Genomic DNA, 25852 nt, shown 5'->3' on the forward strand with positions numbered 1-25852 from the left:
CTTGACAAAAGCAAGGCCACAATGTTCAATCCCCTCTCAAATCAAGTGTTGAGCTACAAAACCTCATTACACATGCAGCAAGTCCATGGCCTACCAAAGCCGGGACACACATCTCCCCACTTCCCACCGCCCCCCAAACTAACCAATATTTATTGAACTGTTGAACCCTTGAACTGTTCTACTGATTATGTAGATTCAATCCCAATCAGTGTTCTTGTGTTAGTCTTTTGAGAATGAATCAGCTCATATATAAAGGGGACAGCAACAGAGTTCAAAGCTCAGCAGAAGGCTTGAAGGGATGACATTTTTCCCAATGGTTTAGTGGGAAAATGCAGTGAGAAACAGAGACACAGCGGCCAGGAAAGTAAAGTTTAATTCATAGTTGGTGCTGGATTTGCTGATCTAAAGGACAGTAGAATGCAACAGGCCTGAGCACCACAAGGCTATGGAGAGGAAAGACAACGATGGTGTCAGATTGACTGAAGTCCATTGACTTGTGCTGAGAAGTATTTGAAAGAAAAAGACTTGCATTTAAGTGCTTTTTATGCCCACCAACTGTCTCAAAGCACTTTACAGCCAATGAAGTATTGCTCACTGTTGTAGGAAACGTGGCAGCCAATTCGTGCACAGCAAGCTCCCATGAACAACAATGTGTAATAACTAGACAATCTGCTTTTGTGATGCTATTTGAGGGATAAATATTGGCCAGGGCAGCAGGGATAACTCCCCTGCTCTTCTGCAAAAGAGTACAATGGGATATTTTACATCTGCCTGATAGGACAGACAGGGCCACATTTTAACATCTCTTCTGAAAGACCACACCTCTGATGGTACAACACTCTCTCAATGCTGCAATGGAGAGTCAGCCTTGATTTCTGTGCTCAAGTCCTGGAGTGCAACTTGAACTGGGAACTTTGTAACTCAGAGGCGAGGGAACTATCAACCGAGGCACCACTGTTTTGTGCTTGAATGCTGGATGGGGACAGGAGTGGGCTCAGCTGTGATACGTAACTGGAGTTGAATAGCCTTCTGAAACTCAGGACCAGGATTCCGTCAGAGAGGCAGAGGCCCCGATGACTGGCCGGAAAGCCAGCGGCAATCCCGCCTTGGCTGTTTAGGGAAGCCCCAGCTAGTTTTTAGGTCTGCCATGCAGGTAATGAGCTGCTATTGGGGCTCCCATCCCAATGACCAATCTCACCAGCAGCGGCGGGAAGAGACTGTTAAATGGCTACTTAAGTGGCATAATTGGCCACTGAGTGCGAGGGCCTTTATCATCTTCCGCATGGCGGTGAGGTGACGGGAACTCCACCCGTCACCATTTTCCACCCCCACCTCCTGTCCCTCGCTAGCAGGCTACATAAAGTTCAGCCCTCACTGTCTCGTTCACGACCAATGGCCATTTGGATGTGGTACCAGTGGAACTGCGCTTCAGCAACAGTCAGTGTCGTGAGAAAAGGGGAGTAACAACGTAATTTTGTTTGGGATTACTGCTACCGTGCATCTACATTTACAAAAGACTGCATATGCACACCCCAACGAATGTAAATCCATTTTTCAAAATGGTGGAAAAAAATTGCACTGCCAGTCAACAACTGCACAATCAGTGAAAGAAGTTGGGCTTATCCACTTACCTATCCACTTAGGCGCGAAGCAGCCATGTGGTTCTGTGAAATATTATTGGTAAAGCCACTTCCAACTCAAATAAAATGATTTAATAAAATTCCGCCCCGAGAAAAAAACAGGGGTGCTCCTGAAAATGGTTCTCTGCTATATGAAGGGTTATAACTGCAATTCGCTACCCATCACAGAATCCTCCTGTGTAAAGTTAGCCAGGGCTCCGCTGCACTAGTACTGTAGCTCTCTGTACGACCTAACATTACCCCTCCCACCTGTACCCCCTCACCAACGAGATATTGCTTACCCTTCGCCTGCGATGTGCCAGTGAGGGGTCTGGGATGTTGCCATTCCCGTTCGTTGTGTCGCCAGAGCACTGGTTGTTAATTGACGATGGCCTTAAGACATGGCCACCCTCGTGTCCTCCCTCAGCACTTATCCCACAGCCAAAAACAAAACTCGCCAGCGAGTGGTAATGAGCCAGCAGCACAACCCCATGTACCAGCTCTGCCAGTGACCAACAGTGCTCTCCAATTTTCAGCAAGTTCTAGGTAGATAGAAAATGCAAAATTTTAAGAAGGTAGCAAAAAATATTTTGATTCGATTTTTTTTTCCCCCTGCTTCATTTATTTCATTGCTTTTTCTGGTTTTTTTCTCCCACAACTGAGAGAGATACTCCCAGCCTCTCTAATAACATTATTCTGAACTGACTCCAAGGAGTAAGGCAAGAGACATCAGAGAATAGATTTTCATCAGATTTGCCCAGTAAAAATATTTGGCTAGTACACCCTACAAACTAAGAGGGGGTTTTGATGGAGTAAATAAGGAGAAACTGTTTCCTGGTAGGAGTCTCCAAAACCAAAGGGCACAGTTTTAAAACGTTAAGTGTATTCCTCTCCGCAGATGCTGTCAGACCTGCTGAGTTTTTCCAGGTATTTTTGTTTTAGTCCTGACACAGTTTTAAAGGTAGCTGGCAAAAGAACCAGGAAAAATTAGGTTTTATTTTCCTTTTGGAGCAAGTTGTTATGCTCTGGAATGCACTGCTTGAACCTATGGTGGAAGCAGATTAAATAGTAACTTTCAAAAGGAAACTAAACTTGAAAAGGAAAAAAAAACATGCAGGGCTATGGGGAAGAGCAGGTGAGGAGGTCTAATTCAATAGCTCTTTTGAAGATTTAACACAGGCACAATGGGCCAAATGGCCTCCTTCTGTGTTGAATGATTCTATGAAACAAGAACAAAGCTGGATCTGCAGTACACAGACACTATTGATCTACTTTTGAATATAAATAACAATTGATCAAAATTGTCTTGCCGTTTTAAGTTTACCACTTTATTTGTGTCGATATGATCAAGTCACGGGGAGTCCAAATATGTAGGATGTGGTTGAACAGTGGCTCAGCTTCAGCTTTAGCCCAGATGGTATGTACGGTTCTCAGAAGGTTGAATCTCACCTCGATGTGTTGCTTGGTGATCAGCCAGGGCCTATGTGCCAGGATCTTGTTGATCTCATTCAGGTTCCTCAGTCTCTGAGGGATACATTCGAGACCCTGCAGCCACTGTGGGTCACCACCCACCTGCAAAAACTGATTAATGTGAACCTCCACCAAATAAGAGGACTGGTGTCGGGCTGCCGCCTAGATAGGTATGTGTGTTTGAGAAAGGAAAAAAAAGAGTGAAGGTTCAACAAAAAAGTTCAAGATTAGGACCTGAAGCCACAGTAAATTAAACAACATTCCTTGATGGGTCATTGCACCACATTATGTGCCACTAAGGGAAAGAGATGCAAGAAATAGGAGCAGGAGTCTGCCATTCAGCCCCTTGATCCTGCGTCACCATTCAATAAGATCACGGCTGATATTCTTCCTTAGCAATGCCTTCCTGCACTATCTCCAATATCCCTCAATATTCAAAAATCCGTGGGTCCCTGACTTGAATACACTGACCGACTAAGCACCACACCTCTCTGGGGTAGAGGGCTCCAAAGATTCACAACCCTTTGTGTGGAGAAATCTGAACCTCACACTGTCTGGAACAGCCAACCATTTGAGTGAAGGACTGGCATCATGAAATGGTGTCATCATTTTGAGGAAAACTGAATTCTCAAACAGCACTGAACACATGTCAGCGTGGAAAGAATCAAGGGCTTGCTCCACCTCAGAGCAGATAATGGACTTTATACTCAGCAACCACTTTACACTATATGCTGACACAGGGGGGACATGGTTCGAGGAAGAACAAATAACGCCTGAGATTTAGGCACCCGTGAGTTTCCCTATCTTTAAAGCATAACCAAAAGTAAATTAAAATGAATGATTTGTTTTAAAGAAGCATCCTCACCAAGAAATCCCCCTTTTTAAAAATAATTAGTTTCAGAGAATAAGTATTTTTGTATTCAATTTTTGAGCATTTTATAAAAATAGTGAACATTTAAAACATCAGGGGTGCTCTCTGGTGGCTATTATTGAGCTTGAGTGATGCAGGAGCTGGGTTAACGGGTGGAGATTCTCGTTGAGGCAAGATGCTGCTGAGAGATAACTGAGGTGAATATCACAAAGGAGTTGGGTTGATGTTGGTGGAGGTGTGGTCATTCCAGTCATCAACGCAGAACACTGGTTCGACGAAGATACTGAAGTTAACATAAAGAGGGAACTGCTACAGAAAATGAGGGAAGATTTCACACATTTAGTGAAGTGATCATTCTTCCCTCACAATCACTATCACAGAGATAGTTCAACATCAACTGTGCCTCGTTTGTTCAGCTCCTTCAAACTGCTGCATTAACCCATTGCGGTTAGTATTCCTGATGGCATTCTTTAAATAAAAATGTTTGAAACATTAACCAGAACATAAGAAAGAACATAAGAATTAGGAGCAGGAATTGGGCATTCAAGCCTGCCCCGCCATTCAATAAGATCATGGCTGATCTGTCCCAGCCTCAACTCCTCTTTTGTGTCAGCTCCTCATAGCCCTCAACTCCCCGATATTTCAAAAATCTATCTACCACCTCTTTAAATACTTTCAGTGATCTAGCCTCCACAACTCTCTGGGGTAGAGAATTCCAGACATTCACTATCCTCTGAGAGAAGAAATTCTTTCGCATCTCAGTTTTAAATGAGTGTCCCCTTATTCTGTAACAATGTCCCCTAGAAGTGACAGGGATTTCCCTAGAGGAAGTAAAAAAGCCCCTCTTGGGCTGGAAATGGTACACGTGTCAAACAGGCTACAGGGGAACGGCACAAACAAAAATTCCCTAAAACCTTTTGAGACTGGAATGAAGGCCAGGAGAAGACATCGAGATTTCAGTGCGGTGTTGAGTCTGATATGGACACTGCTGCTAACGCCAGGCTGAAATGGCATCCTACCTCTCAGTGACTCAAGACAGAGACACAAGGACCCATGAAATCAATGAAAGGCCTGTGAAAAGGACTTGTATAAGGATCCTGATTTGTTTAAACAGCCTATTTGCCTACAACATATTTGTTTAAGTGCACCTCACTATATTAGATTATTGCAGCACTCCAGCTCCAACAGTAGAGGATGCATACCAGGACTGGACATCACCGGGAATTTCAATTGCTTCAGTGGGCAACCTGGAAAACTCCATTGATGACATACTGACCGCTGTGAGAATTCTCTGCTTCAGTGCAACTAACACCTGCGCTAGAGGATGCTTCAATTTTAAAATTCTCATTCTTGTTTTCAAATCCCTCCTTCCCCTTGCCCCTTCCTTATTTCCATGATTGCTTCCAATCCTACAATCCTCTGAGAAATCAGTGTTCCTCCCAATTCTGATCTCTTGTGTATCCTCGATTTTAATCACCCCATCATTGGCCGACGTGCCTTCAGCTTTCAAAAGGTGCCAGGCTCTGGAATCCCATCCCTAAACCTCCCTGTCTCTCCAGCTCTCTTTCCTCCATTAAACCTACCTTTCTGCCCAAGCTTTTATTCGCCTGCCCAATAATCTCCTTATGTGACTCGATGCGAAATTCTGTTTGATAATACTTCTATGAAGCATTCTTACTACAGTGGAGGTGCTTGTATAAATGCAAGTTATTGTTGTTGAGTGTTACAGGTTGAAAACATGAGATATGATCCAGCAAAAAAAAATGAAAAAAGGTAAAAGCTAATCATAAACCCTCACTCCTCCCCTTCTTATGATGTGTTAACATCCAACAAAGCACATGTTTGCTCCCTTCACAAATGTTCCTCTACACCAGTCAGGTCTGTGACTGAGAGGCTGAGCTGGTCAGCCTGCTCCAAGGGTAGCCATGAGGGGGCAGTGTGACAAACCCCAGTAATGTGACACACCCCAGTAGTGGTACCTCTCCTGTACGGAGAGGTCAAAATCTGAAACTTGGTAAAACGGATGCTATGCCCTGTGCGTTAATACCACAACAAATCGCACTATATTCTAAAGCTTGGCAGAAAAGGCACGATGACATTACCATGATGGCGATGTAGTGTCGGTAGTGGAAAGGGAGGGGTCCATCCATATGCAGCAGGTAGTGTTGGGTTTTTAGGAATGACTCCAGGTACTGAGGGTGGCATCCCATGAGTTGCACGACTCCATCTAGGCAGCTCCTGCTGCCCAATGCTTTCACAAACAACAGGTGGGTCCGCTCATTCTCTGCACCCATCTTGTTGATCTAACATTAAAAACACGCAAAACAGAAAAGTCAGTATAATTTCTTAAAATCCATTCACTTCAAAGAAGTCAGGCTAACTATTAAAGTTTATCAATTTCACAAGTTCTTTCTTTACCTCCGCCTACACCATCTGCTCCCAAATGTGGAAAAGGGATTTGCAAGTCAAGATTGCTGCAGTAACACTATAGATTGTTGCAACTTTTAACCTTCCCCATCCCCCGCTTCATATATGTGCAACTTATTACATTGTTTTATTCGTTATATGTGGCTGGTGAGTATTTCCTAATTATCTTATCTAAACTAGGAATTTCAATTGGGGTAAGCAGAATACTGATTGAAATAATAAGAATTTAAGCACAGGCAGGGCCAGAGCCATTAATTAAAATTTAATTAGTAAAACAATTAAGTAATTGAAACACTAAAGATGGCAGGGCAGGTGATGTGTTGCAGCTGCGGCTGATGGACAACAGACTGAACCAAGGCAAACACGTCTGCAGCAAGTGCAGGAACTTCGGCTCAGAGTTAATGAGCTGGAGTACCTAAGCTTCGGACACTGTGATGCATCAGGGAGGGAGAAAGTTACCTGGACACTTTGTTCCAGGAGGCAGTCACGCCTCTTAGGCTGGGGTCTTCTGATTTGGTCCATGGCCAGGGACAGGAGGGCGTGACTGCGAACGAGGCAGCTATGAGGATGGAGAAGGTAGCAATGGAGGAACCTCAGCCTTTGTAATTGTCCAATGGGTTCGAGGTTCTTACAGCTTGTATGGGCTGCAGGGTGGATGAGCAAACTGACCATGGTACAGGCATTCAAGCAAGGGGAGTTAATAGGAATATAGTGGTAGTAGGGGACAATACAGACACAATTCTCCGAGAGCGAGTCCAGAAGGTTGTATTACCTGCCTGGTGCCAGGGTTCGGGACATCTGCTCTGGGCTAGAGAGGGACTTATAGAGTGGGAGGGGGAAAATTCCAGTTGTCATCCATGTAGGTACCAACGACATAGATAAGACTGGGCTAAATTAAAAAACAGAACTTCAAAAATCTCTGGATTATTACCTGAGCCACAGGCAAATTGGCAAATAAGATTAGAGAGTTGAATGCATGACTCAAGGATTCACGTGGGAGAAATGAGTTTCAATTCATCGGGCACAGGCACCAGAACTGGGGAAAGTGAGAGCTGTACCCATTCTGATGGTCCTCACCTGAACCATGCTGGGACCAGTGCTCTGGCGAGTCATTGAGCTAAATAGTGGGGGTGAGGGTTCAAGTGAGGAAAGATGTGATAAATTAGAGAGGACAAGGCAAGAGAGCAAGATAGCAATAAGGGAAATGATAATCAGAGCATGGCAGGAAGTAGCAGAGTGTACAAACTTAAGAGTGCACCAGCAGATAAGGCTAGGCATGCAAAAATAGTAAAGAGGACAGAAATCAAGGCTCTGTATCTGAATGTGCATAACATTCATAACAAAACGGATGAATATCAGCTGAAATAGAAATGGATATGTAAGATCTGTTAGCCATTAGAGACATGGCCGAAAGGTGACAAAGCTGGGACCTGAATACTCAAGGGTACGTGACATTTTGGAAGGACTGGAAACCAGGAAAAGGTGGTGGGTTAGCTCTGTTAATTAAGGATGACATTAGTACAATAGTGAGAGATTACCTTAGTTCTGAAGATCAAGATGCAGAATCAGGCTTGGTAGAGATAAGAAATAGTAAAGGTAAGAAGTTCCTTGTGGGAGTAGTTTATAGGTCCCCGAATAGTAACTACGTTATAGAACGGGGTATACAGGAAGAAATAGTGGGGACTTGTAAGAAAGGTATTATGATAATCATGGGTGATTTTAATCTACATATAGATTATATGAATCTGATTGGCAAAGATAGAGTGTTTTCAGGACAGTTCTTACAGCAACACATTCTAGAGCCAACCAGAGAGCAGGTTATTCTAGACTAGGTAATGTGCAATGAGACAGGATTAATTAATGACCTCATAGGAAAGGCACCTCTATGGAACAGTGATCATAATATGATTGAATTTTCCATTCAGTTTGAGGGAGCAGAGTAGGTCTAAGACTAGTGTTTTAAACTCAAGTAAATATAATTTTAAGGGTATGAAGATGGAACTAGCTAAAGTAAACTGGGAAATCAGGTTAAAGGATAGGTCAGCAGAGACACAGTGGCAGACAATCGTCGAGAGAGAGTCTGGGGAATTAATAATGGAAAATAGGGAAACGACGGATGCATTGAATAGATACTTTGCATCTGTCTTCATTGGAGAAGATAAATTACATTCCAGAAATAATTGTAAATCAAGATGTGAAAGGCAGGGAGGAACTTAAAACAATTACAATCATCAGGGAAAGGGTATTGAGAAAATTATTAGAACTAAAGAATGACAAGTCCCCAGAACCTGATGGACTTCATCCTAGGGTCTTAAAAGAAGTGGCTGCTGAGATAATAGATGCATTGGTTTTAATTTTCCAAAATTCCCCAGGTTCTGGAAAAGTCCCATCAGATTGGAAATTAGTGAATGTAACTTCTCTATTCAAGAAAGGAGGGAGACAGAAAGCAGGAAACTTCAGGCCAGTTAGCCTAACATCTCTCAGGCAAAATGTTGCAATCTATTATTAAGAAGGTCATAACAGGACACTTAGGAACTCTTAATGCAATCAAGCAGAGTTAGCATGGTTTTGTGAAAGGGAAATCATGTTTGAATAGTTTATTAGAATTTTTTGAGGAAGTAACAAGCAATGTAAATGTAGGGAATCTGTAGATGTGGTGCACTTGGATTTCTATGAGGTATCTGACAAGGTGCCACATCAAAGGTTACTATGCAAAATAAGAGCTCATGGTGTAGGGGGTAACATATTAGAATGAATAGAGGGTTGGTTGGTAACAGGAAACGGAGTAGGCATAAATGGATCATTTTTAGGTTGGCGAGATGTGACAGATGGAGTGCCACAGGGATCAGTGCTGGGGCCTCAACGATTTACAATCTATAGCAATGACTTGGATAAAGGCACCAAACGTATGTTTGCTGAATTTGCTGATGACACAAAGATAGGTAGGAGAGTAAGTTGTGAAGAGGACATAAGGAGTTTGCAAAGGGATACAAATAGGTTAAGTGAGTGGGAAAGAATTTGGCAAATGGAGTATAATTTGGGAAAAATGCGATCTTGTACAATTGGGCAAGAAGAGGAAAGCAACATATTACTTAAATGAACAGAGATTGCAGAACTCTGAGGTACAGGGGGTTTTGGGTGTCCTCTCACATGAATCACAAAATATTAGTATGCAGGTACAGCAAGTGATTAGGAAGGCAAATGGAGTATTGTTGTTTTTTGCATGTGGAATGGAATGTAAAGTAAGGAAGTTTTGCTACAGTTGTACAGGAGGTTGATGAGACCACACCTGGAGCACTGTGCACAATTTTGGTCTCCTTATTTAAGAGAGGACATAACTGCATTAGAAGCAGTGCAGAGAAGGTTCACGCGACTGATTCTTGGAATGAAGGGGCTGTCTTAAAAGGAAAGGTTAGACAGGTTGGGCCTATATCCATTGCAGTAAAGAAGAATGAAAGGTGATCTTATTGAAACATATAAGATCCTGAGGGGGCTTGATAGGTTGAATACTGAAAGGATGTTTCCCCATATAAGGGAGACGAGAACTAGGGGACATAGTTTAAAATAAGGAGGGGGGGTCTCCAATTTGACACTGAGAAGGAGACATTTTTCCCTCAGAGGGTCATTAGACCGTGGAATTCACTCCCCTAGAGAGCAGTGGAGGCAGGGCCATTGAATATTTTTAAGGTTCAGTTATATAAGATTCTTTCCCATCAAGGTAGTCCAAGGGTATAGGGGGTAGACAGGAAAGTAGAAGCCACAATTAGATCAGCCATGATCTTATCAAATGGAAGAGCAGGCTCGAGGGGCCGAGTGGCCTATTCCTGCTCCTAATTCATATGTTATGATGTTATATTTGCCCACTAAGCTAGCATAGGCCAAGCTGTGCCTTTGGTGGAAAGTATCAAGTGGAAAAACACTTGCTTCCCTGGGAGTGGGATAAACTTGGAGGGAAGGGTCACTCATGTTTCTGTAATATATGCCTAACGTCTGGTTGCACAGCAGCTCAGGTAGAGATGTTTAGGAGGAAGGCCGCACATTTACTCTCTCTGTCTAATATTCATAACAAGTGCCGATGAAGAAAAAATAAACTAAAAGTCCGCAATCGTAAATTGTTGGCAAAAGAAATTTCAACCTTTCGAATGACTGTTCTAGAAACGTCATTTCAAGACTCAAGATTAAACTGAGCCATGCAGACTACAAAAGCCCCAGGTTATTTCTAGGCTGGGACAGCAATATGGGTCACTAGCTGCAGTTGGGCTTGGGAGTTGAAAAATTAATCAGGCAGGATTCTGATTCCTGATTTTTATTCGGTGACCTATTGGACTTCAGAATGATAGAATTGGGTTGGCAATGGTGTCCCTGTGATTGAACGTCTCACGTGCATTAGCTAGGTTCACATGTGCAATAGCCAGTGGACAAGGTACTGGTGGGTGGGAGGTGCCTGTAGAACTATCCCACAGTATTAGGCTGCACTTTCAGAAGGGAAACAAAGCTAACTGGAAGGACTGAAAAGATACATGAGCCAATTTTATGATCACACGCCATCACTGGGGTATCTGACATGCTGGGAGAGAGGGTGCGTTACCCCCCTCCCTGGGTTTCTCAATTACATTCTCTCGCAGGGGAGTTTTGCCCAACAGGAGCATGCATCTCTAAAATAAGCCCGTTCGATATTTTTTTCCTACCAGAATGGCTCATTTTCCAAATTTATTTGCAGTAAAACAGAATTAATTTGAACATTACCTCATGCTCTGGTATCAATGGATTTTGCCCATTGGTACATGGTCGAGGGACCCTGCCTGCCCGGTCCTGGAAGAGAATCAGGAGAAGAAATGTTACTAAACACCAGACTGATGTACTATTCAGCTACCTTTCAAAGCTCTTTTCACAACTAGGCAAGCTTCAGTTAATTTCCTTTTTTTTTCATATATTTAGAAACTTGGCTAAAAGGTCAAGGCCCATTGTACAGAACACTGGCACAGTTTAAAAGAACAAGAGGAGGTTAATCAGAAAACAACCATTAGACAATGCCAGGTTGGTTTCAAAACCCTGAGATTCTGGGTGGAAAGGGAGGAGTTTCTAAAGATCCTGGGGGCAAATGAGTTAAAGCACCAGGCAGGGTGCTGACTCTTAATTTCAGCAGTGTGCAGACTGAGAGATGAGGAAGAGAGGTGTGTTTGGGGTTTAGACGAAACAAGAGAGGGAAGTTCAGGACAGGACTGACTACAATTGCAAGGGCTAAGCTGAAAAAGTGTGGAAATTTTGCAGCAGAGAGACCAAGGTGACCAAAAGTTCCAGCAAAAGTTGCAAGGAATCCATGGGCTGAATCTTTGGCTCAGTGAGCCGGGGTGGGGCCCGCTCGCCGAGGTGTAAAATGACACATGGTGATGTCGGGCGTGCGTCCCGATGTCACCGTGCGTCATTCAGACTTTCAGTTCGGTGGGCGCGCACCTGAGTCGGCTGCGCGCACGCTGAACTGTCAAAGGCCTATTAAGGCCATTTAACTCTCAATTAAAATAATTAACGGAGCTGCCCATCCAACCTTAAGGTTGTTGGGCAGGCGAAGAGCCCAGGCGGCCTTCGCATTTTTCATGGAACCTCATCCACAGGCGGGATGAGGTTTCATGAATGATTTTAAATTTTGACAAAAATTTTTATTGAAATTAATGCACATGTCCCAGCTCGAGGGGACATATCATAAAAATTTTCTCGCTACTTTATTAAACTTTTTGGACTTAAAACTAATCTCCCTGGGGCACCTCTGTGCCTCAGGGAGATTTCTGTGCTCTTTCGCGCGTCCCGACTCAGGCAACGCCCTCCCGCCCTGCCCGCACAGGGAGCACACGACGCTTCTGGGTGCACATCACGCTGGGCGGGCCTTAATTGACCCGCCCATGTAAAATGGCGGCGTGAACCTGATCTGGGGCGCCGATTGGCTCCATGCCATGCCCGCGCCCGCCCCCGCACAACCCCCCCCCCCCCCGAAGGGGAGAAAATTCTCCCCCATATTTCTGGCACCACTGGCTACTGCAGACTTGCTGCTAGTACATGAATCTTGTATCATTCACTTGCAATTAGAAACATTTTCAATAAGATCTGTTGGAGGGGTGTCTTACTGCCGACATTTTCATTAACTCATCAAAGGACATAGATTTCAAGTTAAGTAGGCAAAAAAACCCAGGGAAGAAATGAGAATTAAAACAAAAAATAACACTCCTCAAAACCTACCTCTGCATCCCAGCTTTTGGTCACCTGTCCTAATGTTTCCGTACATGGCTTGATTGATTACACCGCTGTGAAGCAACTTGGGACGCTATATAATTGCAAGTTGTTGGGTGTAAGGGCAAAAAGCGATGACAAGATCAGGTTCAGCTATCATATCCTACATGACAAAATAGCCAGCCAACAATCTCTAGGTTCAGATATTAATAACTAAGAAAATGATGTACTGTTGGGTGTTCCTTGCCTGTGGAACGATACCCAAGTATAAGGCAGTGCCTACAAACAAAATCAATCAGTCCAAAAATTGTGCAGCAGGCAAAGCTGCTTAAAATTCTGGCACTGAAAAGCTTTACAGTAAACACAAGACAGATGAGGGGGTTTCAAATAACCCAGGACGCAAAACAGCACGTCCAGCTCGTACTGTGGAGATCTGCAAATATATGTCTGTGGAGTGAAATGTGGAACAGTAGTGCTGCTCATATCTAGGTCATGTCAACACAGCACTGAAGTGATAATTTATCAGTGTATTCTGAACTTCATCTATCACGTTACACTACTGTGTAGCTGGGCAGAGAGGCATGAATGGAGGATAAAGAAACACATAAAAGCTGAGGGAGCAAAGTATTGTAACAAGGGGAGAAACAGAGGCAGAGAACATTAAAAAAAACAGAAGCAGAGGGAGAAAGCAAGCAGTAGGAGAGAAATAAATATCGACAGAGAAAAACAGGAAGAGAAAAAAGACTAAGCAGAACAGAAAACAGGAGGGAAGAACAACAGAAACAGGGGTAATAACCGAGCCAGAGATAGAAGAATGAAAGTTAGAGAAATGGAAAAGACGGAGGTTTAAACATACAAACAGCCTTACAGGTAAAGAGGGAGACCAAGAGAAAAAACACAAAATGGAGGCAAAGAAAGTGACAATAAATGTTGGTCGTAACTAAATGATTATTAATGGTCAAAGGTCAGTTATTACTCACATTGGAAAAGATCACGGCAACATTTTAAAGGAGCACGGTATGGTTTTGCAGAGTTAACTGGCACTAACGTGCCCACTGAAGCCTCTGGAAAAGTGTGCACTGCAGCAGCTTCAGTAAGTAACCACACATGTTTCAGAGCAGACTGATATCTTTGCAGTTATCAAAACTGTATGCACAACAGGAGGCTCTAAGGAGCTGGCCCTTTGAAAATAATTTATAGTATGAACCCAAAGATGCAATCAGTGTAGATTTGCACCTATCTATGTCTATAAGTGCAACAAAATACCCTACAAGTTTGTCGGTCAGGCCACTTTTAACTCCAAGGTCCTTATGTTCGCCTTACAAAGTCATGGTTAAGACCATTCAGCACATTAACACTGGAGGCATTTGAACTGGCTTAAACAGTACTCCTTGTAGCCGCGCCACTCTTACGATCCTCCCTCCACACACGCACACCCTAAACTGGCTGTATGAGTTAACTCAGCCTCCTTCCACAAAAATCCCAACCATATTTCCAAGCAAATCACTACTGAGCAATGGAACATTTTCTCATTTCAGGAATCCAACATCAGCAACATGTACTTCCCAGTCAGCTTTAGCACAGTTAGATGCAGAGTTTATATTTAACAATATGTCTTCATGCCATGCTGACTTACCAGTGCAGTCAAATTTCCATTTCCCACACTAGCCTCAAGCAGCATTACAGATTTAGCTCAAGCCAAAACACTTGATCTAGAAATTGTGCCGTAACGATCTTTAACTGCTGGGGGGAGGAGATGTTAATTCGTGCCCCGCCTCCCTGATTGGGGAAGTCTGAGGTTCTCTAGATGTTGGGCTGCAGGCTATATTTCAATGTTCATGGCAAATCCATGTGCAAAGGGCCTAACACCTGTTTAATGTATGGATAAAGGACGCCTCTCCTCTGTCCTTAACCAATATGGTAGGCATTGTGCTTCCAGCCAGATGTGCACACGCTGTCTGCCCACCATTTTGGGTCCTGTGTAGCATCCGAAAAATGCAGTTCAATTTCCAGCCCTTGTCTTTTCCCATGGGTAAATAAAATGGCCACGGTGATGCAGCACAGGTGTTGTCCTGTGTCAGCTCATTGGGCAGCTGCCATCATGTTATCGGCCCCTAAATGCACATATGTAGACACACACAGACACACGTACTTCATTTTGTGAGACTTGCTTCTTCAATTTTGATTCAGTATTTGGTACAGCGCTGAATGAAGACGCAAACAGCCCAAGCGCTACCTATCGTTGATGCTGGAGAATGTTTACGCTGCAAGTTTTTCTTGTGCTGATCAAGGTGGCAGGTGTCCATGCGGGAGCGTGAAATACTTCTTGTCAATTTTGCCACGCAGTCAGCAACAAGCATTCACGTGCAAACCTCTGACCCAAAAAATGTACCCAAGTTCCATTTGCAAAAGACTAAATCTCACTGCAGCACAGTGACTATTTTTTTCTCTTCCCTCGGAAACCAACATTGAAGCCAGACTGAGACTGCTACTTTTGTGCCATTTCATGAGTAGCTTTGTGCTGCAAGCTCATGCCCACATACACCTAAGTTCACACAGGCTCCTTTCAGTCAGCAGACACTTAAATTTCATCCTAGCAGTCCCGGCCAACAGACTTCAATATAAAAACACAATACTTTGACATATTGGCAATCTCACTGGTGGAGGCTTGAGTAGGAGTTACTCTTCTGAGGTTCTACACTTCGTTCATGTTACATCCTGAAGTGTGCTATAACTGTAACGGATTGCTTGATGCTGGCACTAGGTGCCTGAAATGGCAAAGTGTTCCATTTCCCCTACACTAACACCCCTTACTTAATGACCACAGAAACTACGCAGAGAATAAATTTAAAGCTCTGTTGAAAATTTTGCTGCGAGACTTCTTCCGTGAGTCTCCAATCCAATGCAACGAGCTGAAAAGCCCATACCAACATGATGTCACCACGGCTTGGTTTCATCAATGCACTACGCCGGTTTATTTAAACCGACATTATAGAAAGGTACTCCACAAAGAGTAGCTTTGGATGGTAAAATTTACTGCATGTCAGCATTAAACAATACATCACCTTGGCCTGAGACCAAGTTTTAAGACTGCAGCTGACAGCTTTCTTTTGTTCTTTACGGTTTGAGAGGAAGAGTTTCTGAGTTTCCTGTATTGAAGAGTTATATTTAAATACTAACATTTTCTTCTGTTATCGAGAGAAAAATTTTTTTTTTCTCAACTCGCCCCTCTACAAAATAAATTTATAGCTATCCTTTTCTCCGAAGAGATGTAGAGGAGTGTATTGATCAAGACATACTCTTCTTAGACATTCCCTCCCCTGTCACCTTCAATCTGGCTGCAGTGGATGGGACCCTCTCTCTCAAGCTTGAAACTCACTGTCACATTTCAGGATTTGGCTTTTTAAAAAATCATTGTTCCATTTAAAGGCTATGTTAAAAAAAAGGTACTTGAAAATATTGGGTTTGGACAAACAAAGTGGATTTCCACAGTTTGAAAAAGAGGCCCACAGCCACTTTCCAGATGTGTACTAAAGTCAGACACAAACAGCATTATGAAGGACTATCGGAAACAATAGGGGAACTGTAATCTCATCCCAAGGGCTCCTAATGGATATTCATACTGTGGGCGAAGGGAGGAAAATGGAATGTTGTTGCCTGTTAAAGAAAGAACTTGCATCTATACAGCACCTTTCACAACCTTAGGATGTCCCAAAGCACTTTACAGGCAATATAGCATTTCTTGAAATATACTCACTGTTGTAATGTAGGAGACATGGCAACTAACTTGCACACAGCAAGGTCCCACAAATAGTTATGAGATAAATGGCCAGATAATTTAAGTGATCCTGGTTGAGGGATAAATATTGGTCAGTTCATCGGGGAGAACTCGTTCTTTTTTGAATAGCACTATGGAATATTTTACATCCACCTGAGATGGGGCCTCGCTGTAATGTCTCACCTGAAAGACTACACCTCCAACAGTAAGGCCTTCCCTCAGTGAAGCGCTTCAGCGCGAGCCTGGATTACGTGCTTGAGTCTTCCACAGCTTTCTGACTCAAGGGGCATGAACGCAACCTGCCAAGCCACATCTAACACCTGTTGAGCTTTACACAAAGCCAGTTTCAAAAAGAGGTGCGATGCAGTCGCCGTCTTGATTAGCAACTGTTCTGGCCAAATCCAGAAAGAGGAGGGGTTAGGAACCAGGTCCCAGCTTCCTGTACGGACATGGATGAGCAAAAGCCCAGATGTGAGCAGCCTGAAAAAACTGCGAGGCAGCCAAAAGGATGGATCATAGGAGAGAGCAGTTAGAAAATTAACTTTAAGTCAAATGGGGTAGCATAGCATGTTTATTATTTCTATCTCATTACACAAAGTTTTACCGATCAAATTACGTGATTAACTGTTGCTCTGTATATTCAACTTACTGTGAAATAAAAGCAGCTTAGCATCTTCGATAAAACCTTGTCTCACCCCTATTGGTTAACAGTCGGCCATGGAGATTAAAGAAACACATGCAAAAAGATACGAATGTCTAGTCCAAATCACAAGGGGATGCTATTGCTACAATCCAGTGGCACAATCGGAAAATTTCACACCTCTGTGATGCCAGCAAAATCTAAATGTTGCATGAGAAAGTGACCATGAAGCACTACATGGAGCCCCATATGTTGAAAGCCCAATAACAGTATAATTTAAATTTTGGCTACAGGTTTCTAGAAATTTCTCCCTGCACCTGGTCTTTAGGAGCAGCTAGTCTATACACACCAAAGGCAAGACACCTCAAAATCCCTTCAGTTCTGAAGGCCCTTTAAGTTTCCTCGACAGTAATGTTCTGCTCTAGAACGTATATAGACTTGTTCTGGGCTCATATCCAAATATCCCCCATTCTTGAAAGACTGGTCAACGTTACACACTGCAGCACAACATTCATTTTCATTTTAAAATATATATCTATAAAAATGTACTTCTGACGAAGATGTTATACAACAGCAGAATTCTGGAATTAATTTTGTTTTTCTTCCTTATTCTGAAGGTACTTTGGTTGAATGTGCAGCATTGTTGGTACCACTGTGGACTATGGAGTCAGTGGCTGTTCAGTCATGCCAGGCCATCTCCACTGTGCCAGGGCCAACATCAGTTCGTCTGAAATTTCTATTCTGTTGCATAGATTTACCAAAAGCCAATCTCAACTCAGAAATCCCAGTCCCCGGTCAGGGCACGTAGAAGTGGCTGGACTTCAGAAACTGCAAACAGCTCTAACATACCAGGTAATTCAAGCCTCAGTACTCCTGTTCCCACATGCTCTCGATATTATATTCCATTCATTATGTATCAAGCTATCGTTCATGAAATCATCCAAACCCCTTGATTAGATTCTGGCCTATAATACACCCTCAGGTATGCATCATCTGATATTTAAACCATCTAAATTATTCAAATAGATTCAAGGTTGTAATTCAATCTTAGTTATCAGTTATTACTCTTCATTTTAATTTTTTTTTCATAGCATTGCTCATGCATAGACAATTGTGATGTTTGTAGCATTACTGATCAAGCGCTCCATGTGTGTCTGTTGTGGCTCAGTTGGTAGAGCTTTTGCCTCTCAGTCACAAGGTTCTGGGTTCAAGTCCCACTCCAGTGGGCCTGTTCAGGTAGATGTAAAGGATCCCAAGGTACCATTTCAAAGAACAGGAGTTATTTCTCTGGTGCTCTGGCCAATATTGATCCCTCAATCAACCACAAAAAAAAAAACCAGATCGTCTGGTCAGTATCACATTGCTGTTTGTGGGAACTTGCTGTGTACAAATTGGCTGCCGCATTTCCTATATTACACACTTCAAAGTACTTTGTTGATGTAAAGCACTTTGAGGTGTCCGGTGGTCATGAAAAGCACTATGTAAATGCAAGCCTTTCTTTTCTTTTCTGTGAGGAAGTTGCCTGAATCGACAAGTATAAGGAACTTCAGGTGCTCATTAACTGCTGGGGCCAATAAAGGAAAGGCTTGAATTTTTATAGCGTCTTTCATGGCCTTAGGACAACCCAAAATGCTAATGAAGCGTTTCTGAAACGTAGTCACCGTTGTAATGTAGGGAATGCAGCAGCCAATTTGCACACAAACTCAAATAGTAATGTGATAATGACTAGATTAAAGAATAAGTTTTGACCTGGACACCAGTGAGAATTTGCCTGCTCTTCAAAATAGTGTAAGGGGATCTTTTACAGCCATCTGAGAGAGCAGACGGGACCTCAGTTTAACCTCGCACCTAAAAGATGAATTGGAACTACTTGTAAATTTCCACCTCAAGGCCAGAAGATCCCATTTTGAAACACCTGGCCTTTACCCTCCTCATTCTTTTAAGAAAAAAAGTATCAGAGTCAGAATACTGTGTCCAGCTCACATGGTAAGCAATATAGAGGTTTTGGAAAAGGTTCTGAGCAGGGCCACTAGATCTATACCTAGGTTTAACACCCTTGATTACCAAAATAGGCTTAAAGAGGTTTTTTTTAAACTCTAGAAAAACATAGACTTTATGGAGATTTGATTGAGGTCTTTATATAGTGAAATTATTAGATTTGGTCCATGAGGATAGGCTATTTGAGTTAGGTAGGTTAGGGAGGACCAGGACAAGTGAGTATAAATTACGCAAACAAAGAACTAGGTTAGATCTCAGGAGGTATTTCTTTTTACGGAGATTCATCACCCAATGGAACAAGATGCTACACAGAAAAAACATTGGTGGGGACAAAGATTACCCTAAACCTCCAAAACTATTCTTGCTACTGTTCTTGTTTCCTTCAGAAGCCTCTTAATAACCTTTCCTCAATAGTACTTTTGATTTAATCTTTTCCATCTCTTACTCCATGTCTTTCTTCTTTGATCTTATTGCAAAGTGCTCTGACCTATTTTTCCACAGTATTATTGCATGAAAAGAACAAATTTTGTTAATAAAAAAAAGTCATGGGTGAACCTTGAACAGCGAGTGCTAGGATTTTACCTGAAATAGCTGAACCTGTTCTTATTCTCATCTGGTATCTGTACATTGGTACCTCCATTAGGGTTGCTGTGTGGAATTCAAAACCAGCTATACCCTTTCCTAATGAAACTGTGGCTAACGGCAGAGCCTCCTTTGTTGTCCCATGTGAGGAAAGATAACTCGGCAGAGGCCAGATTGTTGTGTTATTGTTGTGCTCAAAGCGCAAAGACAAGAGACTTTACCTTTGCCAAAGAGGTGCTAAAGGCAGTGGCCCTATAAAACACCGACACAATTCTCACAAGCAGGATAGCAGAAGATTTTGGGTAAGCTTTGTTAGAATGAACCTTCTGAGTTGTTCCGTGGTAGTTTCTGTTTAATAAATAAGTTTGATTAACTAAATCTTTAGCAGCATGAAGAGCCTGAATGCAGCTCTGAAGCAATTGTGTCGCCCAATGATGAGCAAGTTTAACACTTGCCTCCAAATATCTGCAGGTGGTTTGAAATACTACCTGTTAGGAGATCAACACATTTAAGAACTGCTGCAGTTGATTGTTTACAGTAATAAACTGGCACACGGTCAACGAAGAACGGGTTAATAGGCTCATGATATCCTATTCAACCACTGCCAGTTCTTGTCAGCATTGAAACGTGACGCCTCCACATACTGACCGTGCTATTGACAGACATAACAGCTGCCCGCCCATGGGAAGCCTCATCTGTCACTAACTTGAGCTGATGCTGTATTAGATTACCCATGAGGAACTATCCTTTTAGGACTGGCCCCTCCCAAGCTCCCACTGGTCATTAACAAGTTTTAACCATCCATTTGAACTCAATGAGCAAATAAATTTTTTTTTTGATTCTCGTCAAGGAAGTTCGCTGCTTTTCCCAGCCCGACTCCAATCATTACTGGCAGATCCCAACCTCAAATGGCTGAAAAATAGAATCATTTGAGCCTACACTGCCTTGGACCATACCAAATGGACTATACACATTTTTACACGCTGGGCTTAATCGAATCCACAGGATTTCACGGGATCGGAAAAACAAAATAGGAAGTGATGGCCATGAGACACTAATGTTTTCTATGTTGGTTCCACAAAAAAATGGTTTTTATATTTTAATGTTTCTCAAATTGAGTTGTTTTTAGCAAATTAATCACAGAAATAGCACAAAAATCTTTTTTGAAGAGGTTTCCATAATGTGAGATGATCAGAGGTTCAACAATTTAGATACAGTCATAGAGTCACCGATAGTATAGGAGAAAGCCATTCGGCCCATTGAGTCCATGCCAGCTAACCGCACAGCCATCCAGTCAGTCCCACTCTCCTGCTCGGTTCCCGTAGCCTGATAGTGTTCGGCCATCATGAGACCTGACTGAAGAATGGACAGGGCAGGCATGTTTTCCTGCCGTAACTGGACTGTAGGCATTTATCCCAGTGTCCAGTTTCTCCTACTAGAGGGTAACCAAGAGCAGCAATATGACATGACATTAAGGGGAGTGTGACCACATTGGTACAGAGGTGGTTCAAGAGCAGACCAAAGGTCAGGGGTAAAAAGAAAATTCTTGGACTGGAAAGACCGGGCGAGTTGGGCTTCATATGGATCCATCTTGGGGCAGATCTCATTTACTATATATTGATAAATATTTTTACTCCAGAATGGAAGAACAATATTGAAATTTTCTGATGACAAGAGGATTGTGAAAGACTGCAGGTAAACTACCGAAGTGGCAGATGTGTTTCAATGTGAAATAATTTCTAGAGGGATAGAATTGAAAAGTAGGGTTATGCTAAAATTTGTATTGTACCTTGGTTAGACCATACTTAAGAGTACTGCATGCAGAAGCACTGGAGAAGGTGGAGAGAAGGTTTACAAGAGTAATACCAGAAATGCATGGGTATACTTATCAGGAAAGGAGTGACAGGCTGGGTCTCTTTTTTTGAAAAAAGGAGGCAGAGGGGTGACCTAATAGAGGTATTTAAAATCATGAAAGGTTTTGATAGAGTGGATACAGGGAGATACAGAGAGAATGTTTCTTCTTGTGAGGAACAGCATAGCTAGGGACCATTAATATAAAGATAGTCACCAAGAAATCCAATAGGTAATTTAGAAGAAACTTCTTTTCCAAAAGAGTGGTGAGAACGTAGAACTCGCTACCACAGGGAGTGGTTAAAGTGAATAGCACAGATGCATTTGAGGGGAAATTAGACAAGCATATATGAGGGAGAAGGAAATAAGGATTTATGATGAATAGATTTAGATGAGAGAAGATGGGTGGAGGCAGAGTGGAGCATAAACACCAGCATGGACTGGCTGGAGTGAATGACCTGATTCCGTGCTCTATATCCCATGCAAAAATTCAATTTATAGTTAACAATCTGGGAAAGAAAATATATCTTAAATGGTAAGATTTTGTTTCCTGATAAGGGAGCTCTCCACACACCTCCTAGTACCCGACTGCCATATGGTATTGGTCTGGTGATGATATTCCTGCCTGGGCATAACGGTGAATAACTACATGTGACAGAGTGGTTGGACTCAATTTCATGATTTCAATATGTCAAGTTTCAGACTTTTTCTGTGCTCTTAGGGTGAGGAGCTACACTGAGGTCTGTGGTTTCCTTGTGAAAATGTGCAAAGGGGTGATTCATGCCAATTCATCCAAAAGGCGCTCACTTGTAATTATGTAGGGTCAGATGTACCAGCCCACAAGGCAGAAAAGTCACTTAATGCATGTCATGTTGACTGTACCATGTCAACTGTCACTATGTAACTTTAGCTGGCTATGTGGAGCAAATTTCTAAAGTTTGCTGCAAACTAGGAGGCTATTAGCCCCATGGTGCTTATACCAGACCTTTATCAGAACTATCCCATTAGTCCCATTCCCTGCTCTATCCTCACAGCTGCCAGTTTTTTTCCTCTTCAAATATTCATCCAATTCCCTTTTGAAAGTTACTACTGATTCTGCTTCCAGTGCTCTTTCAGACAGTGTAATCCCGGGCATAACAACTCAAAGCATAAAGATTTTTTTCGTTATGTCACTTCTGGTTCTTTTACCAGTTACCTTATCAGGTTACCAACCCTTCTGCCACTGGAAACAGTTTCTCCCCATTTACTTTATCAAAACCTTTTATGGTTTTGAATACTTCTACCAAATCCTCTATTAACCTTCTTTGAGTTAAGGAGGACAATCCTAGCTTCATGTAATTGTAGTGCTGTGTCCCATGTATCATTCTAGCATTTGTCCTCTGCACTCTTTCCAATGGCTTGACATCCTTCCTTAATATGGTACCCAGAATTGAACACAATACTCCAGATGGGGCCTAACCAGTGTTTTATAAAGGTTTAGTACAACTTCCTTGCTTTTGAACTCTTGTCTCTATTTATAAAGCCAAAGATCCCATATGCTTTTTTTAACAGCCTTCTCAAATTATCTTATCACCTTCAATGAATTTTGCACTTACACGCCCAGTTTCTCTGTTCTTGTACCCTTTTTAAAATTTTACCACTTATTTTGTATCACCTCTCTTCATCACACTTCTCTGTGTTAAATTTAATCTGCCAATTTCACCAGATTGCCTGAGTCCTTCTGAAGTCTGTCACTATCCTGCTCACTGTCATACACATAAAACCCTTATATTTATCAACTCACGATGGGAACTGCAACTGCAATTTATAATTAAGGCAGTATAAAGGAGCATAGGTTCAGTAATAACTGGATAATTCCACAAAATGCACTCCCAGCAGGAATCATGCTTGCAGGGAATGCAAGTTGGAGGAGTATCTTCACTGAATGGACTGCAGCTGCTCAAGAAGTAGGTTCACCACCAGTTTCTCAAGGAAAACTAAGAATGGGCAATACATGCTGGCCTTGCTAGCAACACCCTTATCCCTATAATGTTTCTCTAAACAGGTAAGGCTAGAACTTTAGTCCGAATCCTAACCTGCAGCCGCTGCAGGTTACAGCTCGCTTCCAGCAGTGTCCCTTCTATGTTAACAGAACTCCTTCAGTCAGGAAATTGACTGAAGGTGACTCCTTTTTGGCAGATCCCTTTAAATTAACTTCAGCCAGTTGCTCTTTTACAAAATCTTCCAAGTTGCTCAGTATATTTTACGGCAACTTTTTTTTAAAACAGAGATTCTTGAGTACCCTTCAGTTTGCGTCCCAGCTGAGCTGGTTGACCTCAACCAAATAATAATAATTAGCTTCAGAATCTTTGGGCGAGGGACGGGAGGAATCGGCCTAACTTCCCACGTCATTAACTCTTGCTAGAAAGAGAGTACGTGCGCGTGTGGACAAAACTTGACTTTGCTATAATGAGTTCCATGGTCAGTTGGCCATCTGATATGAGGCTCACAAATGAAAAACAAAGGAGATACCATTTGGCTGCCTATGGAATCAGAGACTACAATGTGTCCGCACGATCAGGAAAAGGTGATCTTTATCTGGGGTGCTTGGGACAACAAAAGGAAAAACACTGTAAGAGAATTCCCATTCTCAATCTCCGGTGGCCCAGTCCCTGCTGAAAAGTGCACATGTGTGGTCTCAAGTGTGGATATTGGAATATTTCCAAACAAATTCATTTGCAAAAAAAAAAAATAAACAAACTGAGATCATATTCAGGGCTAAGCAGGTGGAACAGTAACAGTAAAGGACGACTTTGGGTTTTTATGCCAATTTATCAGCAGCTTTCTCAGTACTGTGCTACAGGCACTTGCGGGGTGCGGGGGGGGGAGTGAATGGAGAATGTGCCTTTAATAATCCTCTGCAGCACTTATTTTCCATTAACAGCAGATTTTTGATTGCAAGTAGTAACTAGCACCACTATGCTGCAGTTCCCAGGGGTCCACAGCTGATTAAAATAAGGCAAAAACAAAGTCATTAATTCTCAACAGCACTGCAGTGCGATTGCAGACCCCTCAAAAATACATATTCTTTTTTACAAAAGGAAAATCTGTTTACAAGTTGTCACTTAGAGCAGCTGGCGTCATCCATGATGACAACCCCTTCGCTGAGTCTCCTGCGAATCCTGTTGCAAATGTGGCTCAACACTATGGGTGCCATGATCAGCTATTGGACATTCTCGGAGATCAGAACTCCGCTTCCAATTGTCATTAGAGTTTTTTTGCATTGTACTTGGATTGAACAGGAAGAAAGAAACACAGAGAAAGGAAAATGAAAAGGGAGTGGGGTGGGGGGGGGGCGGTGGAAAGAGTGGTGGGAAAAGAGAGGAGGAACACAAAAACATGTCAAAGAGATGCTGAGAGTATGAAAGACAAAATCAAGTGGACCAGAAAGAATAAAGAAAAAGAGAAGGAAATATTTTTTATTTCTCTTTGAGGGTTGCATGCTTGGCACCACTTTTTCCAATAAGAACTAGAATTGATGTTCTCCTGCTTATTTCTCAGTTGGTTGCTTAGTGTTATTGAACTACTTGTATGGAAGTAGTGAGTATTGATTACGTCACTGGGGAAACCCAGCTCAGAGGGGCATTGGGAGACAGAAAAACAGAGTGCAGCTGCAGACAGCTGTAACCTGTCTGTAACCAGGAGAACTGTTCCACCAATTTCAACTTAGTGGGTTGCTGGGAGCACAGAACAATCTGGAGAAATTGTGCTGCGTACCAAGGAACAAAGCACAGCCTCCCACAAGCTAATATGCTATGGCAAGCATGATTCAGCAATGAATTTCTTAAGGGAGAGAGTTCCAGGCTATATAACTCCATGGGCAGAAGTGATGTGTGAAGATCTGCCACTGGTATCTCTTGTGGATTACTGAGGCTGACTTGCAGCAGAACTAAATTCTGAGAGATCGTATCAACAGGTCTGCATCTCAGGGTTAACTATTGCCCATTTGAACACTGCTTGGGCTTCCCTCCTCCACCCCTAGTTGAATTTCATTCCCTTAGGCCTTCAACCAACATATTCAACAAAATCCTCACTCCAGGGTCTGGAGCTGTTTTGATTATTGAAGGGCACTGCTGTCCTGCTAAAATGATTGATGCATTGATGTGAGATGATGGCACTGGGTCATCAGTTGTTCTTATCCTAAACAATTGTTTCCACGGTGTTTCTTGAAGAATTTAAAGCCAGGCTCCACAATGGCTTGATGGATAAATACGGCATCTTAGTATGATGACGACTGGGGAGTCCCAGATTTGCACGCCTCCCCAGCCCCCATCCCGGCTGTGTTATGCTACTTGTTTTCAATTGGGACAGTAATGGAGGGGTTCTAACTGGTTTCAATACACTTGGACAGTGTC

The 25852-nt window shown here is 42.6% G+C and overlaps 1 protein-coding gene across 2 annotated transcripts in view; it reads right to left on the reverse strand.

Annotated features, from left to right (window-relative positions):
* LOC144683944 (sestrin-3-like) overlaps positions 1-25852 on the reverse strand; it is a 56765-nt gene that overhangs the window by 15675 nt on the left and 15238 nt on the right. Inside the window, exons 2-5 of one of the 2 annotated variants that reach the window (XM_078547556.1) lie at positions 11134-11199; positions 6063-6263; positions 3069-3251; positions 1922-2161 (exon numbers count right to left, since the gene is read on the reverse strand). In XM_078547556.1, the coding sequence (XP_078403682.1) occupies positions 1922-2161; positions 3069-3251; positions 6063-6263; positions 11134-11199 (690 nt within the window). The remainder of the gene's footprint in view (positions 1-1921; positions 2162-3068; positions 3252-6062; positions 6264-11133; positions 11200-25852) is intronic. The other variant, XM_078547557.1, reaches the window with a different exon arrangement.

This window comes from Cetorhinus maximus, chromosome 8 (genome assembly GCF_964194155.1).
Source record: "Cetorhinus maximus chromosome 8, sCetMax3.hap1.1, whole genome shotgun sequence".
In the NCBI taxonomy this organism is placed as follows: domain Eukaryota; kingdom Metazoa; phylum Chordata; class Chondrichthyes; order Lamniformes; family Cetorhinidae; genus Cetorhinus; species Cetorhinus maximus.